Source organism: Furipterus horrens, unplaced genomic scaffold, assembly GCF_987537825.1.
Source record: "Furipterus horrens unplaced genomic scaffold, mFurHor1.1.pri manual_scaffold_7, whole genome shotgun sequence".
Classification (NCBI taxonomy): domain Eukaryota; kingdom Metazoa; phylum Chordata; class Mammalia; order Chiroptera; family Furipteridae; genus Furipterus; species Furipterus horrens.
The window spans coordinates 84,927,238-84,953,798 of NW_028327177.1; the positions used below are offsets into that span (position 1 = coordinate 84,927,238).

Consider the following 26,561-nt stretch of genomic DNA (forward strand, 5'->3'; position numbering starts at 1 on the left):
TTTTCACATAAGCTTTCAATTTCTTGCTTTTCCTCTTCTTCTGGCACCTGTGTGATTTGGATGTTGGTGTGTTTAAAGTTGTCCCAGAGGTTCCTAAGCCTCTCTTCCTTTTTTTAAATTTTTGGTTCCCCATTCTCTACTGGTTGACTATTTTTTTTTCTTCTTTATATTCCAAATCATTGATATGAACTCCAGTTTCCTTCCCTTCACCATTGGTTTTCTGTGGATTTTTCTTCATTTCATTTAGCATAGACTTCACTTCTTCCCTGATGCATTTGCCGTACTCAAGCATATCTGTCAAGTCTGTGAGCATCTTTATCACCAGTGTTTTGAATTCTACTTCTGTTAGGTTGGCTATCTCCTCGTGTGTTAGGTTGGCTATCTCCTCGTCGCTTAGTTTCCCACTGGAACCTTGATCCGTTCACCCTTTTGGGCCATACTTCTCTGTCTCCTCATCTTGACAGGCTCCTGTGTTTGTTTGCCTCTGTGTCTTAGGTGGAGCTGTCACTCCTGTTATGTTGTAAGGGGTGGAGACTTAGGTTAGGGCGACCCGTTTCACCACATTGTGGTGCTGTATGTGGGGGAAGGGTCAAAGAGGGAACGATGCCACCTGCTAGCACTTGCCCCTTTTCCAGGCACTTCTCCCACTTTCATATGGGACTGGTGCCTCTCTAGCTGTCGCCCTGGCTGTCGTTCCCAGAGTGGGTGGATCTGCGAACACTCCAGGACTGCAGCGGACCTTTAAACAAGTGGACTCTGCTGAGAGACCAGCAGTTTCTTCCTCTACCCCAACCCCCACTGGTTTGCACAGTCAGAAGCAATGTGAGTCTTGATTATCCCTGGCATTGGGACAGTGAGCTGCGCAGTCTGGTCAGGAGCTGGGAGCACTCCCAAGGTGTCCCTCCCCACTTTTTAAAACATGTGACTGCGCTTTCCACCTGCCTGCTGCTGCCGCAGCTGCTGCCACACCACATCCTCTCTGCCCGGGCTCCACCCCTCCTACCTGTCTGGATGAGTATTTCTTCTTTATATCTTTGTTTGTTGGACTTCCATGCAGCTTGATTTTTCTGGAACTTCTGGTCGTCTCTAGTTTTGAGGTAGTTGTTTTCCTTCTTAGTTGTGGAGGGAGACTCAGCATTTCTGTCTAGGCCTCCATCTTGGCCAGAAGTCCTGTATTTTTTTAGAAGCTCCACCAGTGATTCTAATGTGCAACCAGAGTTGTAACCAATGTTAGCCTCTTGCTCTCATGGGTCTTTCTAGTTTTGTTACTATGACATATAACTTAGGGAGAAATAAGTTTATAAAACTGAACAATTATTTCAATTTCTGTGTAATATTCTTCTTTTAAAGTCTATTTTATAAGCAACAGATTACTCAGTCTTCCCTAAGGTCCATTTTAGCTCTCAAATGCTACATTTTTTCACTTCAGAGAACAAAAGGGAAGATTTGATCTCAGAGATGTTCATTTGGGGCACAATCTCCCAAGGACTTTTGCTGATCACAACAGTAATAGAAGTGAGGTTTTGCTTTCTAGTTTGAATGAACTATATCCTGAATGCTTTTGTAAAGCCACTAAGTAATTTTAGGAACTGAATATAAAGTAATTAAATGTTAGCATTCCTAGAGGGCAAGTCTATGTCCACCTTGGACTTGTGTAAACCTAATACCTCAGGAGAGATAATATGTGGTGGGATCTCAGTAAATTCTGGCTAAGTAAATTAAACTTGCTCTACAAGTCACAATAGAAAATTAATCATAGAGCTTCAGAGTCATACCTCAAAACTTTAGAAAGATGCTAAAGAGGTGATAAAAGGCAAATATTAGATATGAAAATGGTGGTGATGGTAATGATAATCTTATCACTATCATTGATGAGTACTTATTATGTGCCAGGCTTATTTTCATGGTAGAAGCAATACACCCTCATAATACCTCACAACCCCTTGTTGCTGTGACGGTAGTACAGCTGCTACCAATTCACAATGTGATTCTTAATAGGTCCCTCTGGGCAATGAAGGCCATGATTGTTGGCCTTTATGTTACAGGTTGAGAAATTGAAGAAATTTGTTTTTGTTTTGTTTATAGTGTTGAAACTCACAGCTAAATTTACTTAGTATATAGCAAGGGGGAACTTTCTGGTTTGGTTAAGAAAGCATGTATAAACCCCATGTAATAAAAATAATAAACACTTTCACAATGTGCCAGCAATCATTGGTTTTAAACATCTTTTTATCTCATAATTCAAAAGAGCACTCTGAGGTAAGTAAAATGTTAACTCTATATTAGACAGGAGGACAATGAGACTAGAGAGGTTCAATGATTTACCCAGAATCACAGAGCTGATTATTAGCAAAGCCAGGATTTGAACCCAGGAACTTAAGTTCTAGAGACTGAGTCCTTAACCATTATACTAAGCAGCCTTATGTGAGAGAGATGGATGAAGAAACTTCTCAGACACTCACCATATAAGGAAAGAAGGGAGGATTTTTTTTTTCTGAGGACAATTGCCTCCATTTCTTGATTGGCCAGGGTTTTTATCTACTTTCTACATTCGGAAATGCATAAGAAAAACATGCAGCCCTTCACTAAATGGTTGGGAGTAACAACAAAGGGAAATGCAGATCAATACAAAGTTGAAACACCCAGGTATTTTACACAAGTTCAAAAACATTTCCTCTTACCTAATCGTTCTGTTTTTCACATTCTACTGACAAGAATTTGGGGCTATTCAGAGAAAAACAGAGCAGATTCCCTTTTCCTTAAAAGCCAGTTTGCATTTCTATTCTACATTTAAAACCCGCTGGAGGGTGGGATTCATCATAAGCATGAAAGACAAAAACCAACCGGTTAAGACCCAGGTTCCCGTTTTCGGGCCAGGCTCCACACAGCCATCATCAACGTCTTTTGAACCATGCCTGCCTGTGTCCCACACTTATGTGTTACAGGGAAGAAACTCCTGTACACTTAACTGCTGAGGAAGCTATTTTACACATAAAGGAATGGATACATCTGAAGTCCATGGGCAAGTTGATGCCACTTAATTTTCATCCAGATTTACTGATGATATTCAGTTAAACAAAACATACTTGATCCAAATAGGGAAAGCAATAAGCCCATCATTAGCATTAGATCCTCTTTGCGAGTTTTTTTCCTTCTGAAACTATGCCCAAACATCATAGTCAGAACTTTAGTGAGCTGGGGGTGATCAAGCACCTCTCCCTTGGTCTTGGACTGGAGAATGAATTGCAAATTGTACTACTTAAGCATTTGACTGCAAGAATCTCTCAAATTGAGCTGCAGGGCCTCTGAAAAAGGAATTTAAGTCGTTTGCAGAGTAATATCCTATTAGTTCTGTATATTGACACCAGCAGACTGTCAGCTCCCTGTCTCCATGTGCCCAGGCTCAGTCTGCCTCCAAGCTCTCCCCTGCCCTTCACCAGCCATCATGTTGCACCCTGGCCTTGCAGGGACCTTGCAACATGGCTCAATGCTTCCTACAGTCCATTCTCAACCAGAGTGATTTAACGTTAGCTGGATCAAGTCACTCATGTCAGAATGGCTTTTCATCATTCAGAGTGAACTCTGAAGTCTTGTTCCAGGGTGCTTGCTCTTTCCCTCGCTTTGTATTTTTCCTCTTCCTGGGAGCCACAGGGTTCATGCACGTCCTTCGGGATTCTGCTCAAAGGTCTTTTCCTCTGAGAATCCTGCTCTAGCCACTATAGAAAATAAAGTAGCTTCCACCACTGTCACTCTCTTCTCTTTTCTTCTCCCTCCTGGTGCTTAAACTTCCTTGTGATCTCCTCAAGGGTAGGGGCTTAGTCTCAGCCTTTTCTTCACCCCCACCACCTACAACTGTGCCTGGCATATTGTAGGTCTTCAGATAGTCACATATGTTGAACAAAAATAGGAATTAACACCAGGCCTTTTGTTTTCATAAACACTAATTCTCAAGAGCACTTTCTAAGGTGAACACCATCATTATAGCTGAGGAAACAGGCAGTAGAGATTGACCATCTCAAAAGCTCACAGTGGAAAGGTGACGACCTGTTGCCTTCAAAGCCTGGGCTCTCTGTCCCAAGCTGCTGCACATGACAAGGAAATGTATTAGAACATCACATCAGGGAATCATTGGTTCAATTAAACATATTCTCTAGCACCCAGCACAGTTGTCCCTAGCCACATATGACCATTTACTTAATTAAAATTAAATGCCAAAGCCCTGGCCTGGTGGCTCAGTTGGTTGGCGTATTGTCCCATACATCAAAATGTTGCAGATTGTGGGTTCAGTCCCTTGTCAAGATGGCAATTGATATATGTTTCTCTCTCTCTCTCTTTCTCTCTCTCTGAAATCAATAAACATATCTTTGGATGAGGATAAAAAATATATAAAAATAAAATTACATATTATGTAAAATTCAGCTCTCTGGTCCAGCTGGCCACTTTTGAAGAGCTCAGTGTGGCTCATGGCTCCTATATTGGACGGTTCAATCATAGAACCCCTGACCTAACAGGAAGTGCTATTACACAGTGCTGCTCTAGAGTTTTATTCTTTTACCATCAGAAGTGAGATGTTGAATATCTCTTATTTTACTCTCTTATTTGTATACCTTTGAACATAAGGAAAATATGGAATGGAAAGCAACTTCACAGTGAATGGGTTTTTATAAACAGATGATAATAATAATAGGTCCTATTTATTCAATTTTTTTCCATGTGTAGGCACTGCTTTAAGCTCTTTAAGCGTGTTAACTAGATCTTAAGGAGTCACGGGGATGAGACTCAGAGAACTTAAAACATTTGTAAAGTATTAGCACTTGGGGCGAGACATTTCAAGTTTTTTATTTTTAAGTATATTTTATTGATTATGTTGTTACAGTAGTCCCGATTATTTTCCCTTTGCTCCCCTCTGCCCAGTACCCCTCTTCCCTCTAGCAATTCCACCCCCCTTAGTTCATGTCCATGGGTTGTGCATATAAGTTTTTTGGCTTCACCCTCTCCTATATTATTCTTAATTCCCCCCTGTCTATTTTGTACGAACCAATTATGCTTCTTAATCCCTGCCCCATTTCCCCATTTCTCCCCTAACCCCCTCCCAGCTGATAACCCTCCAAATGATCCCCATATCTATGATTCTGTTCCTATTCTGGTTTGCTTCATTGGATTTTGTTTTTATTTTTAGATTCAGTTGTTGATAGCTGTGAGTTTGTTGTTATTTTAGTGTTCATAGTTTTGATCCTCTTTTTTTCTTAAGTCCCTTTGACATTTCATATAATAATGGCTTGGTGATGATGAACTCTTTTAGCTTTACCTTGTCTGGGAAGCACTTCATCTGCCCCTTCATTCTAAATGATAACTTTGCTGGATAGAGTAATCTTGGTTGTAGGTCCTTGCTTTTCATCATATTGAATACTTCTTGCCAGTCCCTTCTTGCCTGCAAACTGTCTTGACAAATCAGCTGACAGTCTTATAGGCACCCCTTTGTAGGTAACTCTCTTCTTTTCTCTTGCTGCTTTTAAGATTCTCTCTCTATCTTGAACCTTTAGCATTTTAATTGTTTGGGACTCTGTGCTTCCTGAACTTGTATGTCTATTTCCTTTACCAAATTAGGGGAGTTTTCCTTCATTATCTTTTCACATAAGCTTTCAATTTCTTGCTCTTTCTCTCCTCCTTCTGGCACCCCTATGATTTGGATGTTGGTATGTTTAAAGGTGTCCAAGAGGTTCCTAAACCTCTCCTCCTTTTTTTTTTCAGTTCTTGTTTCCTCATTCTGAACTGGTTGACTGTTTTTTTTTTTTTTTCTTTCTTATATTCCAAATCATTGATTTGAACTCCAGTTTCCTTTCTTTCACCATTGGTTTTGTGTGGAATTTCCTTCGTTTCACTTAGCATAGCCTTCACTTCTTCCCTTATGCATCTGCCATACTTAAGCATATCTGTCAAGCCTGTGAGCATCTTTATCACCAGTGTTTTGAACTCTACATCTTTTAGATTGGCTATCTCCTCATGTGTTAGGTTGGCTATCTCCTTATCACTTAGTTCTCCCACTGGAACCTTGATCCATTCTATCTTCTGGGCCATACTTCTATGTCTCCTCATCTTGACAGGCTTCTGTGTTTGTTTGCCTCTGTGTCTTAAGTAGAGCTGTCACACCTGTTACATTGCAAGGGGCAGAGCCTTAGGTATTTGTCAGTACAGGGTGACCTATGTCACCACATTGTGGTGCTGTGTTGTGGGGAGGGGCCTGAGGGAACAATGCCACTTGCTCAGCACTCGCCCCTTTTCCAGGAACTTCTCCCACTTCCGTATGGGATTGGCGCCCCTCTAGTTGTTGCCTTTGCCATCATTCCCAGGGTGGGTGGGTCTGCAGACGTTCTAGGACCATGGGGCCCTTTAAACAAGTGGACTCTGCTGAGAGACCAGCAGTTTCCTCCTCCACCCCAACCCCCACTGGTTTGCACAGTCAGAAGCAATGAGGCTTTATTTTTCCTGGCACTGGAACTGTGAGCTGTGTGGTCTGGTGCTGGGAGCGCTCCCCAGGTGTCCCTCCCCACTTTTTGAAACATACTACTGCACTTTCTACTAGCCTGGAATGCCGCTGCTGCCGCTGCTGTAGCCACCACACTGAGTCCTCTCCGCCCCTCCTACCTGTCTGAATGAGTATTTCTTCTTTATATCTTTGTTTTTTGGACTTCCGTGCAGCTTGATTTTCTGGAACTTCTTGTTTTCTCTAGTTTTGAGGTAGTTGTATTTTTTCTTAGTTGTGGTGGGAGATGCAGTGTGTCTGTCTAAGCCTCCATCTTGGCCGGAAGTGACAGTTCAATTTTTAATAGGAATTACATGCCCTTCACATAAACTGGACTGACATTGTTTAAGAAACTTAATTTAGATGATTTTATTATGTAAAATATCTTTAATCCAAAAAGGGGAAGGACCTTTAAAACACAAGGAAAATTCACCTTAAATTCTTTTTATTTTATTTTTTTATTTTTTGGTTTTTCAATTACAGTTGTCCCATTTTCCCCCATTGCTCCCCCCCACCCAGCCCACCCCTTCTCCCACAATCATATCCCTCCCCGTTGTCCATATCCATGAGTCATTCATACACGTTCCTGGACTAGACCCTTCCCTTACTTATCCCCCTTCTCTCCCTCCCCCTCCGCCCTACTGACTACTATTCTAGTCTTTGCCTATTTAGTTCATTTGTTTGTGTTGCTCTTTAGTTTCCTATATTAGGTGATATCATATGGTGTTTTTCTTCCTTTGCCTGGCTTATTTCACTGAGCATAATTCTCTCTAGTTCCGTCCATGTTGTTGCAAATGGCAGGAGTTCTTTCTTTCTGCTACGTGATATTCCATTGTGTAAATGTATCACAGTTTTTTGATCCACTCATCTACAGATGGGCACTTAGGCTGTTTCCAGCACTTAGCTATTGTAAACAGGGCTGCTATGAACATAGGGGTGCATAGGTTTTTTTGAATTAGGGTTTTAGGATTTTTGGGGTATAATCTTAGCAGTGGAATCGCTGGTTCAAAAGGCATTTCCATTTTTAGTTTTTTTGAGGTAATTCCATACTGTTTTCCATAGTGGCGGCACCAGTCTGCATTCCCACCAACAGTGGGGTTCCCGTTTCTCCACATCCTCGCCAGCACTTGTTGTTTGTAAATTCTTATGTATACAGTAATGTATAATCTGCCATATGAGCTATCAGCAATGTAAAAAGATGTTTCAGTCTCTTTGGTGTATATATCTGAGTCAGTATCTCAAACTAGTTGGCCTTCCTGCTTACAGCAGTGCTTAGTTTTATAATAATTTTGGAAGTCGAGTCCTCTAGTTAAATGCACTGCTGCCTAATATGTTCCTAGCTGTTAAAAGTTGTTCAAGTTAAATTAACAAACTGCCTAGCACTTCCAACGGTGCTGACTAGAGTAGCAGTCGCCTTTGCTAGTAAGAAGCCTTGTGGCCTATGTCACTAATGTAGTTTTAAGTTGCTTTTTTTGTTCATTGCATAGTTTAGAGTTATCAAGGATTATATTTCAAAATTTTTAATAGAATGTTAGGTCATATTTATATTTGAGATGATTTGTAGCAAGAGATGAGACAAATATAAAATGTCTCTATTTTGGGTCTCTATTTCATTATATAACACACAAAAATTTTCCCTCGCTTTCAGCATCTTAAGGAACTCTTGTTTTTGGTCTTACAATGTTAAACTGAAGGCCACATGTGTGAGTGTACTGGGAGAGATGCATAGCCCTGTGGACCATTTCTTAGGAATTTCTTTTTACTACCATTTTCTCAAAATACCAGGAATTGCCTACTTTTTCTGCCTTTTTGGTTTTATGTATACATTTTTTTAACAGAAGAAACAAGATATTTGTAGACTTTTTTCTTAAATTTTGACTTTATTTTCTACCTTTACTTTGGTTCCATATAAATATTAATTTTATTTTCTACCTTTACCTTGCTTTCAAATAAAAATTAATTTTGTAGTTATTACCACCTTTGAATGGTGTCTCCCATGTGAAAAGTCTCTGCCATGAGGAACATTATGACAGCTTCTCCCTTCTATGATGCTATTTTTGCAACCTTATTTCACTGAGTTTCTCCTTATTGCAAGAGGTATGTTCCTGGACTCTTCTCGGAGTATCTTTTCAGTTCTGAACATTTAAAAAATTTACTCAAGGCAGAGAGTTTAGTGTATGTAACATTTTCTCACATTCCTTCATTGTCCTCAAGTGAAATCTCGCATTCTTTACCACCATCTGGAGTGAAGTATTTGCCGTGATTTCTATAGAAGCTGTTTTTGCTTTGCCACCTGCAGATTTTTTAAGTTTTACAACTTATACCTTACCTGGTACTTTCCCTGTGTGTATTCCTGCTCAGATATTAATCTCATCCCCTATTTGTGAACATAATCCTTTTTTGGTTCAGAAATCTCATTGGTGGAATCCTAAGGTCTTTGAAATAGTCTTGGGTCCTTAGGAGTGTTGTTTCCACTGGCAACATACAACATGCTTTTTTTTTGTACCAAGTTATTACCTAGCTTTAATCCATACTCCTGTTTCTTTTTATGTTTTCAACATTCTCAAGACTTTTTGTTTTTCACCATATTCAGTAAACACTATTCATTCTTTCTTTCATTTAACAAACTTCACCACTGTTCTAATCTCCCATTATAGGTAATGGCATGCAAGCAAACATCTGTAAAAATACAGTGTGGTTCATCACATTCTCCCTGTTTTCTCCTGCTTAATTCTTTTTCTAGAAAGTTCACCTGGTGTATTATCTTTACTATGCAAAATTCTAATGTACTAATTTTATAATTTTAATATTTGAGGCAAGGTTGTTTGAACAATCCTTTGCACAATATTGTAGAATAGCAGTCATTGTAGCTAGGAAATGACAATGTGGGCCAATGATAAGACAGCAGTAGAATGAATCCCTTTCTATCCCTGTCCTTAACTATCAGCTCACCTCATTCAGCAGCCTGAGTGTTTATTAGACTTTTATTTTGTCAGTTGGTATGGTCAGGAGGCTTGTCATGATCTACTCATGTAAAAAACTATATTTCAAAGCACTTTTATAATTACATAAATGCTTTTTAAATCTTTGGGAGATAGTTGGAATTAGGTCTATGCTTCCTTAGATATTTATGTTGATTCTAAATTTTAAAATGTTCTCCATGCTTACTTTTGCCATAGATACCATTTACTAAAGTGGGAAATGATTGCATTAAAGACAATAGCCCTGCTCATGAATTAATGGGACTCGTTTATGTAGTTTGCTCCTGCAAAGCAACTTTCACTTAGACTTTGGTGACTGGAGAAGGAAGAAACAGCTGTCTTTATCAGCGTCTTAAACTGGGCACTGTTGACATCCCAGAATGGATGATTCTTTGCTGTGCAGGCAGCCTTGTGCATAAGACCCTCCTCCTCCCTGGTGGTAATATCCAACAGTGTCTTCAGACACTGGTAGATGTTCCCTGAAGGGCAACATCAAACTTGACTGAGAATTACTTGTTTAACTCCATTGACACCCATCTGTTTTGCTTATTGAAAATGCTATGTTCTATTTTTTGAAGGTGCCAATGAAATCAGTTTATGGATTATTTTTTATAGAACTTGAATGGAAGAAATTTCATGTGAGAAATTCCCCATTTCTTCTCAGTTGCAGCTTCTGCATCACCTCAGTAATGGAAGTAGCAACTTGCCAGGTGTCACAGTCTCCCTTCTGACCCCCCTTCTGACCTCCTCTCTGCCACTAGTTAGCAGTGCAGTCTGGGTCAGCCATGGGCATTGTCTATGAGCCTCTGCGTTGTCTTCTGAAATATGGGGGAATTGTACTTCCTCAGCATTGTAGTGAGCATGGAAGAAGACCTACAATGCCACCCTATCCTGATGGAGGATTTATTGCTCTGTCCAATTGGATGGGGCTCAAGAAAAAGGTGGCAAGGGAAATAGGTGTTCCTATTGTTTTAGTGTAATTTTCTGGGCTCGAGAAAAGATAAGGGAAGGCAAAAAGAAGAGCCTCAAAGGAAAAGGTAGCTGGAGATGTGTTCCGTCTGGTCTATGATGGCATGATTTCCAGTAAAAAGGGAAATGAGAAAAATCAGAACTGAGTAAGTTTTTCATGAAGTTACTTTTTGTGAAGAATGCCCCTTTATAGATGATATCCTTCCTGTCTTTTTCCTTTTTTTTTTTTTTTTTTTTATGAAATAGGCTCTTACTTTGGAAAGGTGGTTGATTATTTGCCTCCCCCCTTTTAATGTTCATAGTTTGCAAAATAAGAAATTGGCAGATTGTGAGCAGTTGCTTAAATCGGTTTTACAAAAATTTGCTTGTCTGTGAAATGTAAAATGCAGGAGATAAAGCAGCTATAGGAGCATGAGACCTTTACCCATTGTCCTTTATGAGATTATAAAGGGTCTTAAGTCTGAGAGGGGGGAACAGTTACAGAGTGGGGGTCCCCCCGCAAATAAATAAATAATTTTTTAAAGTAAATCTGAAAACCAAATAAATAAATAAATAAATAAAATGCAGGAGGTTGGAAAGGTAGGATCAGAGTCAGGGTGCATCGGAGTGAGAGATATGTGAGTGGGGCCTGGGATCCAGAGCAGGGGGAAGCATTGGGAACTCCACCATTGCCCTGCCCATTGCTCCCAAGGCCTTGGTTTAGTGAGAAGCTGAGTTTGGGTTGAAGTCCAGGGATAGATTTCACCCCTTGCCTATGTGCTGCCTTTATGTAATACTATAATACCTTTATGGATTTGATTATTTTATGAATTCTCTTGTTCTGAGGAATATTAAATTAAAAAACAAGAGAAAAATTGGGTAAACTGTGCAAATTTACTGTGCACCAGGTACACCAAAATGTCTATGGCAGATTTCTTGTATGTTACAAAGCAGTCTTAAAACTTGTATGACAGCTTTTAAAAATCCATTTCCATTGTACAAGTATTTGCTTGTATCAAGTTCTCCATCTGCCTTGATTCTTAGCTTGATTAGAGTCTCATTTACCTAGAAAAAGCAGCAGGGGACAGCAAAGTCAGAAAAGAGAGGAAGCAAAATTACCCTGGCACTTGATTTCCAGTGTGAGAAACTTGTTGAGTGTCTTCCTCACTATAAACGCTTACTGGGTGAGCATGCATTTCATTGCCAGTGTGAATTTCTGTTACTTACTCTTCCCTGCTGAAAATACAAAGTACCCCTTCAAGGCAGTGCCCTGTGATAAATCTTGTTCCTGGATAAAAATTTTCATTAAATATACTTGTAGTTCTTGAATTTCCCCTGCATCTTAAACGTACTTGAACTATAAAAATTACTTTTAATTGAGGTTCATCCTGACTGGGACAGTGTGTGTGAGTGAAACTGATTCCGTATTCTGCCTATAAGCAAATCCAGTTGGCAAAATGAGTATTGACTCACTGAAAACTGAAATCTAATAGTTGAACAAAGCATAAGCTTCTGCTTTCCATAGCTATCTGAGGGAGCAATTCATAAGAAATTGACAAAGTCAAGGAAACAGCTTTTTCCCCCCTCTGTATTTCACATAATCACTTAAACCAGTTCAGATATTGTTTCAGCAAGAGGTTTTTCAAGACATTTAATATCTCCATGGGAGATGCATGGGGCTCCTCATCATATGTCCTTTGCTCTTTGAAAAAACCTGACTCTTTAGTAAATGGTTCTTTAGGTATGACTTCCAGACACTTTGGATAATGCAGTGCTACAGGATTCCAACGTGGGATCTCCTTGCCTTTGTTAGCCATGACCAGCGCTTTCTAAGGCTAATATGATTTCCTAAATTTAAGAGATTGAAATAAAGTTTTATATGATGTCAGGGTGGCTTCTGTGAATTAAACAGTTTGGTAATAAAGTTCATTGAAGTGGCTAAATAATAGATGCCCTTATGGAGAAAACAGGAAAATTTCCCTTCTATTTTGCAAAAGTACATTGCAACAGAAAAGTGATTGTCTGCTGATGAGGTTGTTAAAGCTACTTAAGAGATTCATGGATTTGACTAGAGAAAAGGACCTGAAATATTCTTTTTCATCAGTCTTTGCTTTTTATGGGGCAGGGTGAGGTATTTGGAGCCTTTTAAATCAGTTTTGTCATAAAAGTGCTTTTCTAAGGAAAAACACGAAGGTGTCCTTAACCGAAGGTTTATTTAGACTTTCAAAGAATCCCTGAGAACATATCCATTTACTGAGGCTGAGAGCTGTAGGGTTTGGGGTTTCTTTATAAGCCTTCGGTTAACTTTGGCCTCGAGCCATCCATTGTGATGGGAATTTAGAACACAAGGTGGCACAGCGGAACCTTGCTGTCTGCAAAGAGGGACGCAGTGGTGAGTTGAGCTGAGCCTGGCAGCTCACCAATAAATCAAGGAGCAGCCCAAGGATCAAGAGCTGTGAAGCAGTCACAGCAGCAGTAATGGTGATCAAAAGAAAGGCCAAGCTGCCCCTCCCTTCACTGCATCAGCTCTTCCTGCAGCCCTCAAAATACAAATTCACTTCATAAGCTTAGCACATTCCCACATTTATTCAAAAGATGTTTATTGAACTGGGACCAGATACTGTTCTAGAGCTGGGTACTCGTCGTCGTCGGCAGCCGTCGGTCTCGAGAGACGATGGTGTAGCTTCTTAAGTGTCTATCTGCACCGCCGAGAATGGCTGTGCAGTCCGACTCGGGAGTGACACGGTATCTGTCTCCTCCCGTGTTGAATCGACATCTTGCGATGACGCTGGAGTGTCCTCTCCAGTGAAGCTGAAGCTACAGAGCCTGGGCAGGGTGATATGGAGGGTCTGCTGTTGCCCATGCAGCAGACCCCCCCCTCTCTTCGCAGCTGAAGGGTCCAAGGGAAAGACGGAGTTGATACAGCTGTGCTTCAGGTGCGCCGCAGGAGTTGCCGGTGTTGACTACAACGTCAGACCGCCTTAGGGACTCCGGCTCCGGATTTTCTGTCGGGGTTTACTCCCTTAGCCTTTCCCCTGAAGAGGTATGCCGCAAGGCAGCGGAGGTTTTTTGGAGTCAGAGTTTTCCTTCTCTGATGTACCCTGACTGGAAGATCGAACCAGCGACACTTAGCTCGCAGGCCGACGCTCAATCCACTGAGCTAAAGAGCTGGGTACTAGCCTTAGAATAAGGGACTAGGTCCCTGAAATAGAGACAATAAACAAGTGATAACAATAAACAAAATAAACAATTATATTTTAAACTTTTATTTATCAATTTGAGAGAGAGAGAAAGAGAGAGAAACATTGATTTGTTGTTCCACTTATTTATACATTCATTGGTTGATTCTTGTATATGCTCTGACCAAGGATCAAACCTACAACCTTGGTGTATCGGGATGATGCTCTAACCAACTGAGCTACCCAGCCAGGGTGTAAACAATAATTTCAGATAGTCCTAAGATCTGTGAAAACAAACAAACTTGGCTGTATGAATAGAGTGTGACAGGAAGCATCACTTCAGATATGCTGATGGCCTGTATCACTGGATGCTTTCTCTGAAGAAATGACATTGAGGAGAGTCCTGAGTGATAAGAAGCTACCCACACCTTGTTCTGCAGGCACAGTGTTCCAGACAGAGGGAACCTCCAGTAGAAATGTCCAGAGGAATGAAAGGAATTAGACCCGAAGTAGTGGATGCCAGCCTGGCTGGAGCAAACGGGTAAGAAGAGGAGTAGCAAATAAAGAGGTAGGCAGGGTCAGATCAAGGAGGGCTTTATGGGACAGGAAAAAGAGTTTGTATTTCATCAAAACTGTGCTCAGAAGCCACAGGGACATGTAACTGTGAGACCATATAATCTGATTTATGCCACAGAGAAATATATCTGGCCTCTGTGTGGATAATGAATTAAGGGGGTTGGAGAATAAAGTAGAGAGCCTCGTCTTCAGATTCTTGCACTCATTTAGGAAAGAAAAGTCAGTGTCAGTGGAGATGGACAGACACAGTGAGTCAGGATAGGTTTTGGAGACATGTGGTAGATGAGATTAAGAATCCTCAAGAAGGGAGTATATTTCAGGGGTTTGATGTCCTGTAAAGATAAAATTTGGGATACTGTTTCTTGGTCCTGTGCCTAACTTACATTGCTAAAAATAAGCAAGCAGGATAAGGATCATCCTAAAAGTTAGTAATCCTGAAATAAAGGATCCTGGCATATATATATTAACCTAGAAACAGCTCAGCACCCACTACAGTGATAAGTTTCCCTCTGGGGCCAATGACCTTAAAATAAGGGCTCACACAGCATCCTGTTTTTCCAAGCCCAAAAAGGAATACTTTTTTTTCTTTCAATGAGCTATTTTGAGCTGTTGTTTCATATCCTGCCCCCCCTCCCCACCCCTACCCCTGCCAACACCCATACATCCCATATAGCTAAGAGTCAAACTTTCAAGTTTAGAGGAACTGCCTTGGAGCTTCCAGGCCACAAGTTGTCTTTCTTATCCCAGGGAGACCTGGATGAACTGTGGATAAGAGGAATGGGTAACAGGGCCAACCATTATGCAGTTGCTCAAAAAACAATTCAAATGTGAAATATAGATGGTAGGAAAATCAAGCTGTCAGTCTGGCAGCTGGAGAGTCTTTCTCAGTAGCAGCATTTATAGACTGAGGTAAGACCCTATACCTAAACAGCCTAATTATGAATATTTTCAACCCACATAGAGCTAGAGAGCTTTCCCAGAGCCATTTGAGAAGCTGGTTTAATTCTACGCTTACAAAGCAGATCTTGGTAGAAATATCCTGTAGAGAAGAAAGATTGGCCTTGTGTAGATCCATCATGACAAATTAGTGGTCTTTCTCAGTTAATAATTCTTTTCCTTCCCCTTCTGGAGAAAAAATGCCATAGCTCACTCTACTTCTGTCACTCCATCTCTTCCCCACCCCTCATTTTGAAAACAGTCCTATTATCAGGGAGTGTCAGAATACATCCACAAGCTAGATAAAGTTTCTGCCCGAATTTGAAAGTACTTCATACGGATTGGTAGCCAGCCAACCTGTTAGTTTGGTAGCTTTAAAGATTTGCTTCATTTCTTCCAAATCAGAGACCCATCTTGTTATATGTTAACATGTGTAGACTTGAATAGTCAGTGATTTGGGCACTGTTACTTGGAGCAAAGTATCAAAGACATGAGAAGAACTTGACTGACTGTGCTTATTTAGACTTCCATGTTATCTGTAAAAAGGAAATTTCCTAAATTCACATCATAGTTGTGGGTTGATATCCGTATATTCTATGAATCTATGTGCAAAAAAGTTTTTTTATTGTTTTTATATTACAGTCGTCCCATTTTTTCCCCATTGCTCTACCCCACTCGGCCCACCCCTTCTCCCTCAGTCATTCCCCACCCCGTTGTCCTTGTCCATGGGTAATTTATACTAGTTCCTTATGTGCAGAATTTTCTATGAATGCACTTAGCATGTCCAAACAATGTTGTTTTAATTCCTTTATAGAGGGTTATCGTCCAAAACAGATTAAGTACCTTTCAATGAGACTGTACAGTTCAGTGTTTAAAAGCACAGGCCTAGCATTAGACCAAGTCTTTTCTTAGCTGCTCATCTGACTGTGTGACCTTGGCCATGTTATTTAACCATCAGTGTCTCAATTTTCTCCTCTGTAAAATAGGGATGATTTTAGTATTTAACTCAGACATCAGTTATGAAGGATACACCTGTGTCAAAGCTCCCAGTTCTTGCTAGTTATTTTTGTACTTGGCTTTTTTTATTTTATTTTTTTAGAAATGTAAAGAGAAGCCAAATGTTCAACCCTTCAAGATTTACTTTACATGCTTTTGAGAGTCAACAACAATAAGACTGTTAGTCCAATGACACTTTTTTCACTTTTAGACCATTTATCTCTCAGGAGTTACATGATGATAATTTATCCATCTTACCTAAACTTTTGAGCAGCCTGAAGTATTAATGACTTCAGGTTTATCCTCACCTGTGCCAGTTCAAGGCTTATAACTTTGAGGTGAAAAGCTCTATAAACCATTAGCAATCACCAGCTTCACAAACCATTTATTTCTCTTCAGGACGTATTTATTAGGCTATACATACTGTGTAACTGAGCAGACTTCTCCTTAGCAATAAGGCTATACAACCATATTATTAATCTTCTTTTAAAAATGTCAACTGACACAACAATGGGAGCTACGTATTCCAAACATCTGAAGTCCAACCATCTCTCCAAATTGTGATGGCCATAATATATCTTAATGACCCTTACAAGGTCCCCAAAGGAAAGAATGTTTTCATCTTTTTGGCGACGTTAGATCTGATGCTTCTATTCTTGGCAGCTGGTATCATGTTTACATTGAAAAATTGTACCACGGGCTTGATTATGACATTTGGCCAGAAGAAGGAGAAAAAAATCAAACATGTTTAAACGAGAACCATTTTTTCATTTGGTTTTATAGATTCAGCTTTCTGATATATAGTGTTTGTAAGGTACTTCAGTGTAAATGTACTCTAGTTTAAACTTGGCCTTGAGTTTATGCTGGCACACTGATTTGGTTTTCTTTTTTTTTTTTTAATTTTTTTTTTTAACCTTGAAAGACATCATTGCCATTATGCAATGAAGCATTATTCACTGCATGTTGTTGGCAGTCCCCAATCCCATGACTCAGTGCTGGGCCTCCTTCAGTGTTCAGCTCATCCCTCTGACCCTTCTTTACATTGAATTAGCTTTCCTTCCTCATGCTCCCAAGAGCAACGTGCTTCCTTGTGTCATGGCACTTAGCACTGACCACACTGAATTATAACTCACTTTGTTTCCTTCTCTTTTAAAAAGATAGACTGTGAACTCTTCCAGGTCAGGGCCATGTCTGATTTACCTTTATCTCTTTAGTAATGCTTTACCCGGCAAATGGCAGAGCTCAGTAAATCTTGTGTGGTTGAATAGCCACATGGTTGGTTCCTTCTCATGACTCAGGTCTTGTTTCAAATACTGTCTCTTCAACAAAGACATGCTTGAAAGCCCAGTACAATGATACCTGCATACTAGGAACAGCCTGTTCATTAACCTGTTTTACTTTACTTTCCCAGGCTATCACCCTGAAATCACTGACTAAGTTGTTTATTCTCTCTTTCCCCACAGAATGTGAGCACTGTGAAAACAGACTCTTGTAGGCCTTGTTCATTGCATTATTTCATGCCAACTCCTGGCACATAGTAGGCCATTAGCATAGTTTGGTTAAATGAATGAGTGAATTTTCCCCATTTTCCTTCCTGCCCTCAGTGGAAAAAGTTAAGACTGACTTTACCTACCTTTTCCAGTTTTCTGGATTGTCCTTAGCATTTTATTGGTAAGGTCAGGCCACTTTATATTTATTTCATGGTTTATACATTATGTATGAAACAAACAAAATAACTAGTTGGCAGAGGATGGTACATATATGACTTTTTTTAGAAGGATTATTGGTCATTAATATTAGTTGTTTAAAGCCACTGATTTGCAGTCAACCATCAATTCTGCATTTCTGGATAAATCGTAGATTTTCTCACTGTATTTTTTCTGCACCCCTCTCCACAGCTCTACCTCACTGAATTCTTAGCATTTTGGTCCATCATCATACTATCCCTGCTCCCCAATAAAAGCTTTACCTATAAGATTCATTATGTTTTATGCAGGAGCATGTTGCTGATAAATATTAGTGTCCTGGTGTGTTCTTTAATGAATTTTATCCCCTCAAAATATTTTATTTTAGATGTGCCCTTTAGATCTTCCCAAGAAAGAAGGAGGAGAAGCAAGCAATGAAACTTTTCCCTTTCTTGCGTGATCCTTTTCATTGTCACTTCTACTTACAGATACAGTGTTTTACATGTGCTACCCTTATTAAAGGCACAAACCTTGGTGGTGGGAATCTCTCCCTAGGAATTGCCTGGTTGGGCAAGGGCTATTCAACCTGAAGATCATAGGACCCAACAGAGTGGGCTTCTCAAGGCCACTGGTTGAGATTTCAGAGACTGCTTAAATTTATATGCAAAAATATGTGCTTCTCTGCAGCTTTGCTTGAGAGAGGTTCTAACAGCTTCTGATTCTAATTTCTTCAATCAAGTCATGGATCAGAAGTTTAGTGTCACAGACAATTGAGTAGAAATGGCAGTCACTGAGCCAAGAAAGAGCTAGAACACCAGTTATTTTGCAATCTAGCACTGCACTGAAGCCAGTAAGTTCACGCCATTGTCAAAGCACACTCCATATGGCTGCAGTACTTACTAATCCTTAGCTGTTTGTGGTTCTAGCTGTGTTGTATGTAAAATCTAGAAAACTTGGAAAATACTAAAATGAAGACTTGACTCACCTTTTAATTGTAGCATTCAGAAATAATATTTTAATACATTTTCTTCTAGTCTTTGGGTATATTCATGTGAGATATATATACACACATAATATATAATGAATTTATTTTCTGTGGCAGTTTCTGTCCTGCTTTTCATGACTTATATATATCATTATCATTTTCCCATGTCACTAAATATTCTTCACTGTACTAATTTTTAACAGATTCATAACTTTTCAACTTATTGATATAATAATATTTTTGCTCAGTCCTCTCTTCATGGAAGTTCATATTGTTTCCAGTTTTTATGTTCTTTACATAATTCTGTGCTAAGGTTTTATTTTTTTATTGATTTTAGAAAGAGTGGAAGGGAGAAACAGAAACATAAATGTTGTTCCATTTATTTATGCATCCATTGGTTGATTTTTATATGTGTCCTGACTGTGGATTGAACCCACAACCTTGGCATATCAGGACAATGCTCTAACCAACTGAGCTACCTGGCCAGGACTTAAAAATCCTTTTTATATAAGTCTTTGAGACACTTTCATTATTTTCTTAATATAAACTCCTAATGGTAAGCTTATTGAGTTAAAGTCAGCTATGATTTTTTATGTCCTGCATTTATGATTACGTATTGATAGATTGTAGAATAAGAGAGAAGGCTAGGGGGGGTCTGAGATGAAATGTGCTCAAGAGTGGCCTTATCCTCTTTGGTACCTACTATCACCTCCTAACCAAGTTCTGAGAGTTTTCTACTTGCCGTGGCTTTTTGGTGATCTCCATGAACTGCCTGTCTCTTTCTTGCTCTCTGTTTCTCTAAATATATAAATCAGTTCCCTGCTCCTTGCACATTCCATTACCTGATTCAGGTGCAGTACAGTTTTTAATGCAACATTTGCTATGCAAAACTCTGAAGTATCTTATGTGTTTGGTGACATGTGGATTAGTGGCATAGACACTGTTAGAATGCTGAGGAAACCAAAATGACAGAGTACATTTTTATGATTTGTTCATCCACTTTGCATGTGACAGTGACTTTAGAATTCTTTTGAAGCCCTTTGCAGTATTTTTCTTGCTTCTGTTAGTGAGTTTGGTTGAACATCCTCACTTTCTTTAAAACTAGAAGAGGAAGTGAAGTTCAGGGAAATCCCATCTCTTTCCCAGCAGCTCAGGTTTTGCTCATCTCAGTGCTGACATGGTTGTGCTTGGCTTCTGTTTGCAAAGTTCCCCAGTAACGCAGCTGAACTATCCAACAACATTTCTATTTCCATTTAGTCAATAGAACAGACACAAGTCTTAATCTCAACAGGGTGCTTAAAAAAACTCTGTATGTATAGAAGTAAGTAACTCTTGGGTGGAGAGGTCAGTGATGGCTCTACAGATTTAAAAGTGCAATAAAATATCCTGAAATTTAAATTAAAAAGGCGGTATAGAGTTTTGCTTATTGTGGTGTGTGTATATGTATGTATGTATTTATAAATGAATAAGCAAATGAATAAGTAAAACTTTTCATCTTGTAGAAAATAAAATAGGTGATAAAGCCATCCTTGATCCCATGAGTCAAAGGACAAACATGCTGTTGTGTTGTATAACCTGTGAGTCTTCATTTCCAAATGCATATATAGTCTGTTATATTTTTACATTTTTATATAAATTGTGAACCACCATTATAAAATTTCACCAAAATAACATTTGCCATTTAGTTATATGAGAACATGTTCAGTAGCATAGTTTATGGCCTTGATATTTAAAAGGAATGAGATTCCTCCTCCTCATGTTAATTGGTCATATCCCAGTCACTAGCAGACAATTTGCCATTTGTTTCTCCAAAGGGACACCTTTATTGTAGGCAACTTTAGAAATTCACTTCCCAGGCTTTTCTCACTTCTGTAGATCACACTTAGACTCACACTTTGAACATATACTTCCCTGTAAAAGGTTTCTGGGATCCTTTTGAAGTGTCATTTGCCACCTTCTAGGCTCTCAGAGCAGATGGTGCCAACCCATGAACTCTTTCTTCTGCCTCCTCTCAAAATTCCCATTCCTTTTCCCTGGAGGGAGCAGATGATCCCATTAAGACAGGCTGTTTCTACTCATGTGCTTCCTATGGAATATGCAATTTATACAACACACCTTTCCCACTGGCATTTGTCTGTCCTAAGGAAAACCACTGATATGCCCTGACATGTCAGATGGAGCTGCTTGCTGTCGTCCAGTCGCTATGGGGTGGCCTGCAGTAAGCTCCGGTTAGATAAGGGCCACATCCTCTGATTTCTAGGTGTTGGAGGATTCTGCCAAACGGTGACCTTTTTGAGTGTTTTCCATTAGGTTTTCTAGTTGTTTTCAATCCATCTGAATAGTTTGGGCTAAAATAAATTTAAAGTTGTGCAGAAGCTTTGTTCCAGCATTCGTATTCATTAGATTTTAAGATTTAATGACTGGATGGACCTAAAACAAATCTTTGTTGTTTTAAAGCAGTAAAATGAAGTCTCTTGATTTTTGACTTTTAAAATAATAATTTGTGACCACTTTGGGCTCCTGTAAAAGGTGTGCCTTTTTAAAAAGGTTTTCAAATAGTAGCTAATAAATAAGAACAAATTCCTCTTTAAATTAAAGTTTGTTTTTGTTGTTGCTGTAAAATACAACTGTATCAGCTGAGCTGGGACCGTCGGAATGTTCCATGGACTGCCTCCTTAGAGGAAACAGACCCTAACTTGTTACCCCAATGTGCCTCAGACAGTTATTGGAAGGGCCATTAATTAATTAGTGTTTATTTTTAAATTAATATTTCATTGTCTTAGCAAGACAGAAATATGGTGTTTCTGATCAAGAATTCTAGTTCAAGGTAAATTCTACCTAAACTAGTCCCTGGATTCATGCCTTTCCTTGTCCCAGCAGAAATGTCCCTATTCTCATTTTGGTGTGGCCAGTATTGGAAGGCACATGCTGCGCATGTGTCTGAGTGCTGTTAGACCTATCTCTTCCCATACCTGCCACTCTGCAGCCTGCTGTTCACACTCAGCATTATGTTTTAGAAACCATTCATGTTGTTACCTACAGAGATGGCTCATTTCTTTTAAGCTCTGCAGACTGCTTTATAGATTGGCTGTCCCACAGTTTATTTAGAACTTCCACTCATTTCCAGGTTTCCTTTATATCAACAATGCTGCAATGAATATCCTTATACAGCCACCTTTGAAAGTGTATGTGTATCTCTTTGATAGAGAAGGAATAGTGCCGTTTGTTTTACATATGAAAATCTTTAGAGGCAGGGAATTGAAGATGGGTATAGTCTTATAAATAACTAGTGGAGTGTGGGTTAAAGCCATTTTCTCTGACTCCTCTTACCTACTTGGACATACTTTACAGATTTTTGTAGAGAGTTATAGGGATCCTGGGTGTAAAGCCAAGTCTAGCTAACTATGGTGAAACCTTGTTCATTCTAATTAATGAAGATGGTCAGTCTGAATTCAGAAAAAATCTGAACTTTGAGATATAATAGTATGTAATTTTAGAGTATATACAGTGAACCACACTAATATAACTTGATAAAATTCATAAAAACTCATTAAGGGAATCGTGTTAATGAATAAATAAAAACACCTAATTATTTTTAAAAATAATGGTATATCTAAATTGCCTGACACAGTTATTCTCATCCATAGGTAAAATATTTGCCCTATAATATTTTTTATATTTTAACATGCTAGGCAAGTAATTTTGCCTAGAGTAGGAAAACCAGAACCACCTCCTTCCTGAATCATGTCAATTAGCAAAGCAAGAGGAAAGGGAAGGACGATTGGGGTCCTACCCCTTGCCAGGTACAAGGCTGTTAAACATTCTGTCCATTTACTTAGCATAGCAATCTCAGTGGGTTGTATTATCTCCATGTCAAAAATTGAGAAACTGAGTCATAGAGGGCTCTAAAGCAGCTCACTGAAAGTTGCTTCTTGAGTCTGCTTGACTCAAAAGAGGAATACACTCCATACTATATCATAGTTTCCTCAGGTGTGGTCCTCAGACCCCCTAGAATATTTGTTCATATGCAGATTTCTGGGACCCTGCTAGCTGAGGCCCAGGGATCCTCCATTTTTAACAAGCTGCCAGGTGCACCTTAAGCACTCTGAAGTCTGAGAACCGCTCTGCCAGACCACAGTGACCTCATTCTGGTGATATGATACACTCTGCCAAGAGTGCCCTCATGCCTTTGAGGACCAGTAATCCTTCCCAGGCCTAACTGCAGTAGACATATTCCATGTTCCTTGGGACAACTTCTCCCTTACTCACCCACTTCTGGTGCCTTATGCTACTTGCACTGAACTTAGCTTGGCTAGTTGTTTGACAAGTTACTTCCCAAAGAGTAGATATCCTCATGCTACATGAAGTTCATTTTCTTTAAAAGGCTGAAATTTCCAGTGCAAAATCACAGATCCCATGTGTATCTTTGTGTCTAATACAGATGTAATCTGCATTTTGCATTCTAACCCTTGCTCAAACCAGAAAAAAAAGAAAAGAAAATGAGAGGGCAGCATGCAGAAATGATTACTTTTGAAACACTGTTGGATGCTTTCATTTTCCTTTCTAGCCCTCCTTTACTACACTCCCCAGGGGGCACATTTCCCACACTCTGGCCCTAAGTCCCTTCCGACTTTCCTGGAAGTGAGGAGATCAAAGGTCCCTTCCAGCTGTCTTACTCCCACTAAGGACAGGGTTTTAGAAAAGCCAGCCAGGTTCTGGGACCATCTTTGCCTCCTCTGCCTTCCTCTTTCTCCATTATTATCTTTCTCTCTCAGCTCTGTAAAATTTCTTTATTTATTTTTTTTTACTCCCCAACTGCTTTCCTCTTGAGGGCCTAGTCCCAGCTGAGTTCTGTCCAGCAGGCTGAATAGGAGTTTGCTTGGATGACTGCTGCACTCGGAGAGGTGTGTCCACGATCCAGATGGGGGTCCTAGACCAACCCACATTTGTGTTCTGTGCTGGCAAAAGGACATCCGTCTTTGTTTTGGTGTTCTACTCATCCAGATAAAGAAGGCATTTCCTCTTCTGACAGGCAGAGAAAAGGAAGGAAGGGAGAGAGGGAGGGAGGGAGGAAGGAAGGAAGGAAGAAAGGAAGGGAGGAAAGAAGGAAGGAAGGAAGGAAGGGAGAGAGGGAGGAGAAAGACAAAAAAAAGAAAAGAAAATAATAAATTCTAACCATGTACTCCACTGAAATTAAATATACACCCTTTCCTCTGTTCTTATTGGTCCACTTCAATTGACAAGTGGATCGGGTGGAAATGAAATATCCTGGACTTAATTGTAAGTTAAGTCTCTCTTAATCCAGAAGAGCATTTGAGATTCTGTCCAAGTGTTCAATTTCCCAGGCCGCGGAGGTCTGCGAATTTCTTTCCCCAGCCTCCAGGCTGCTGCAGTACAAGTCAGCATAGCTAATGCAGATAGATCTCCTGCCTCCCGTCTCCTCCTCCCCTGCTTTGATGCGATATGAACAGCTTGGTAACTCCAGTGCTGGGAAAGAATCTGATATAACTCTGCGGATGGCTAGGTTGCCCTGAAACACCTAGGGGTTGTTCTTTAAGGAAAAGGTAACATTTATATGCTAATGATTCTCACCCCCCTACCCCCCTTGTTGCATTTTTCCAGGACTGCCAGTTCCCAAGAAGAGCCCTAAGTCGGTAAGGACTTGCCAGTTACTTGGTGCTTTTGGGGGGGCACGGGATGGTTGGTGGTGGGAGGGGATACTGTCTGGTTGACTTCACTAAATATGTTTCAGAGTGGATGGGGAGACAGGAGCCTGGCTCCATAGATTAAGTTCTGGGGATCTGTTTGGTATAAAAGATATGCAGGTTTGTCTTTAACTGTCTAGTGATTGTGAGCAGGCTGCGGGAGCCTGGATAAAAGAATGCATGATTGGAATCTTCTCTATATAAATGCATGACAACTCTCTTTTAAATTGATGAGTTTCTTAGATGTTTTAACTTGAGACAAATGCTATTCCTTCTTTTGGGAGGATAAGGGGGGAAAGCTCCACCTGCTTTCTGGGTAGCCTTGCTCTCAACTGGCGTTTCCAGTTGTTCACATGGGTAGATTTCCCCCTGAGCTTTCTTATGCACTGAATGATTAATGATTTACAAAATTAAAAAGCCTGGAGGTTTCAGGAAGAACTGTTCTGCCCTGTATGTATGTCCATGCTCACATGGAACAATGTTCACTGCCCCAGCACTGAGAATAAGATGTTTCCTTGCTGTAGAAGTCCTTTGTTGTTTTGCTAGCTTTAGCAGCATTGTGCTGCAGGTATAGGAATCTTAAAGAAAAAAATCAATGTTTGCTGTCCCTTCTAATCTGGTTTCCCTGAAGATGCATTGCCTAGTTGACACATTAGCTAATAGCTTAGAGACTGTGGTGTTTTGACTGGTGGTGTGAGCTTCTCCCCGGGCACTGACAACAAATTAAAATGCTACTTACAAACTCAAAATCTGGAACCCCGGTGCCTGTGAAATTGATCCGGGTGGAAGAGGCTTCCCAATTCATTGCCATTCAGATAAAGAGGAGCCACTTGCATGTGGCTTAGAATATTTGGGGGAGGGAAATTTTACAGCTCATGTCACTAAGAGAGGAGAACCTTAAAACTTTGCAGCTCATGGCACTGCAGCTGAATTCTCTCCACCTGCCTCCAAGCCTGGCAGCAGGAGGCAGAAGTTTATTAAGGAGATGAGAGAGGGCGCTTCCTGCATTCCGAAGCCCAACTCCCAAGTTCTTCTAAGAGAAAAACCTGCGATTATTGGTGTGATTGCTATGGCTTAGTGCCCTGGTGATTGGGACATGTGACTTCAGGGCTGCTTCTCTTGTCAGTTTGTATTAATGTCCAGGCAGAAAAGTGCTGGTAGGTGCCCATGTGATGCCAGAGCCTGTGTGTGTGCGCGCATGCACACATGCACGTGAGTCTTCACATCCCTGGGTCATAGCCAGAAACCTGTTCAGCTGCAGAAAAAGAGAGGAAATCTGGAGGATGTACCACATGAACTTGAGTTAGCGGAAGCCGTCCCTTTTCTCCCTGTTCCTCAGCCATGCTATACAATGGACTTATTTTACGCATCCACATGGAACAGAGTCTTGACAAGGAGCAGACTAGGAGAGATTCAGCAGTTTTGCACAGGCAAGAAGACATCAAGGGGCATGGTGTTCCTTCTGTTCTTCATCCCATTCAGACTTACTGTACAGGAAGACTTTTGTAGATTCATTTGTGTCTCTTCCTCAAAGTGTTTTGGAATTCCTTACTGCACTCAAGAGTATCAAACAGGTATAGAGCCTGCATTCACCAGTTCAGTTGAAAGAATTCCCTTTGACAGTTTATTTTTGTAGAAGCCATGTCATTAGCAAGAGCAAGCCAATTACTCAGGCTGCATTCCTAGGGAAAAAAGCTCTCTTAACTGCTTTGCCCACAGTCTGCTAGCTCTTAATTACCACAAGCCAATAGGCTGGTGTTTTGCTGGGTTAGGAAAGAACAAGCCCCCAGCTTGGGGCTTGTCCTTACCTGATTTCTGTGCCAGGACAGGGACGATGGTTTTCATGGCACTGCTGGGACATGCTGGCAGCTGCTGTACAAAATTTGGGAGATTTCAGCCAAGGTCTGCTGCTGCTAGTGGAGCATGGCTGACATCTGTGATCAGTGGGAGCACTGTACAGGTAGGCTGAATGCTGTTTCCCTTTCCCAGTTTGAATTTCAGTGATGTCCTGCCGGAGAGACAGATGATTATGGGGTTTTTCCAGTGG

General features: G+C 40.3%; 1 protein-coding gene across 7 annotated transcripts in view; it reads left to right on the forward strand.

The window, feature by feature from the left end:
- MAGI1 (membrane associated guanylate kinase, WW and PDZ domain containing 1) overlaps nt 1-26,561 on the forward strand; it is a 671,948-nt gene that overhangs the window by 605,846 nt on the left and 39,541 nt on the right. For all 7 annotated transcript variants that reach the window (XM_090283881.1, XM_090283876.1, XM_090283877.1 and 4 more), the window contains one exon: nt 24,432-24,463. In XM_090283881.1, the coding sequence (XP_090140007.1) occupies nt 24,432-24,463 (32 nt within the window). The remainder of the gene's footprint in view (nt 1-24,431; nt 24,464-26,561) is intronic.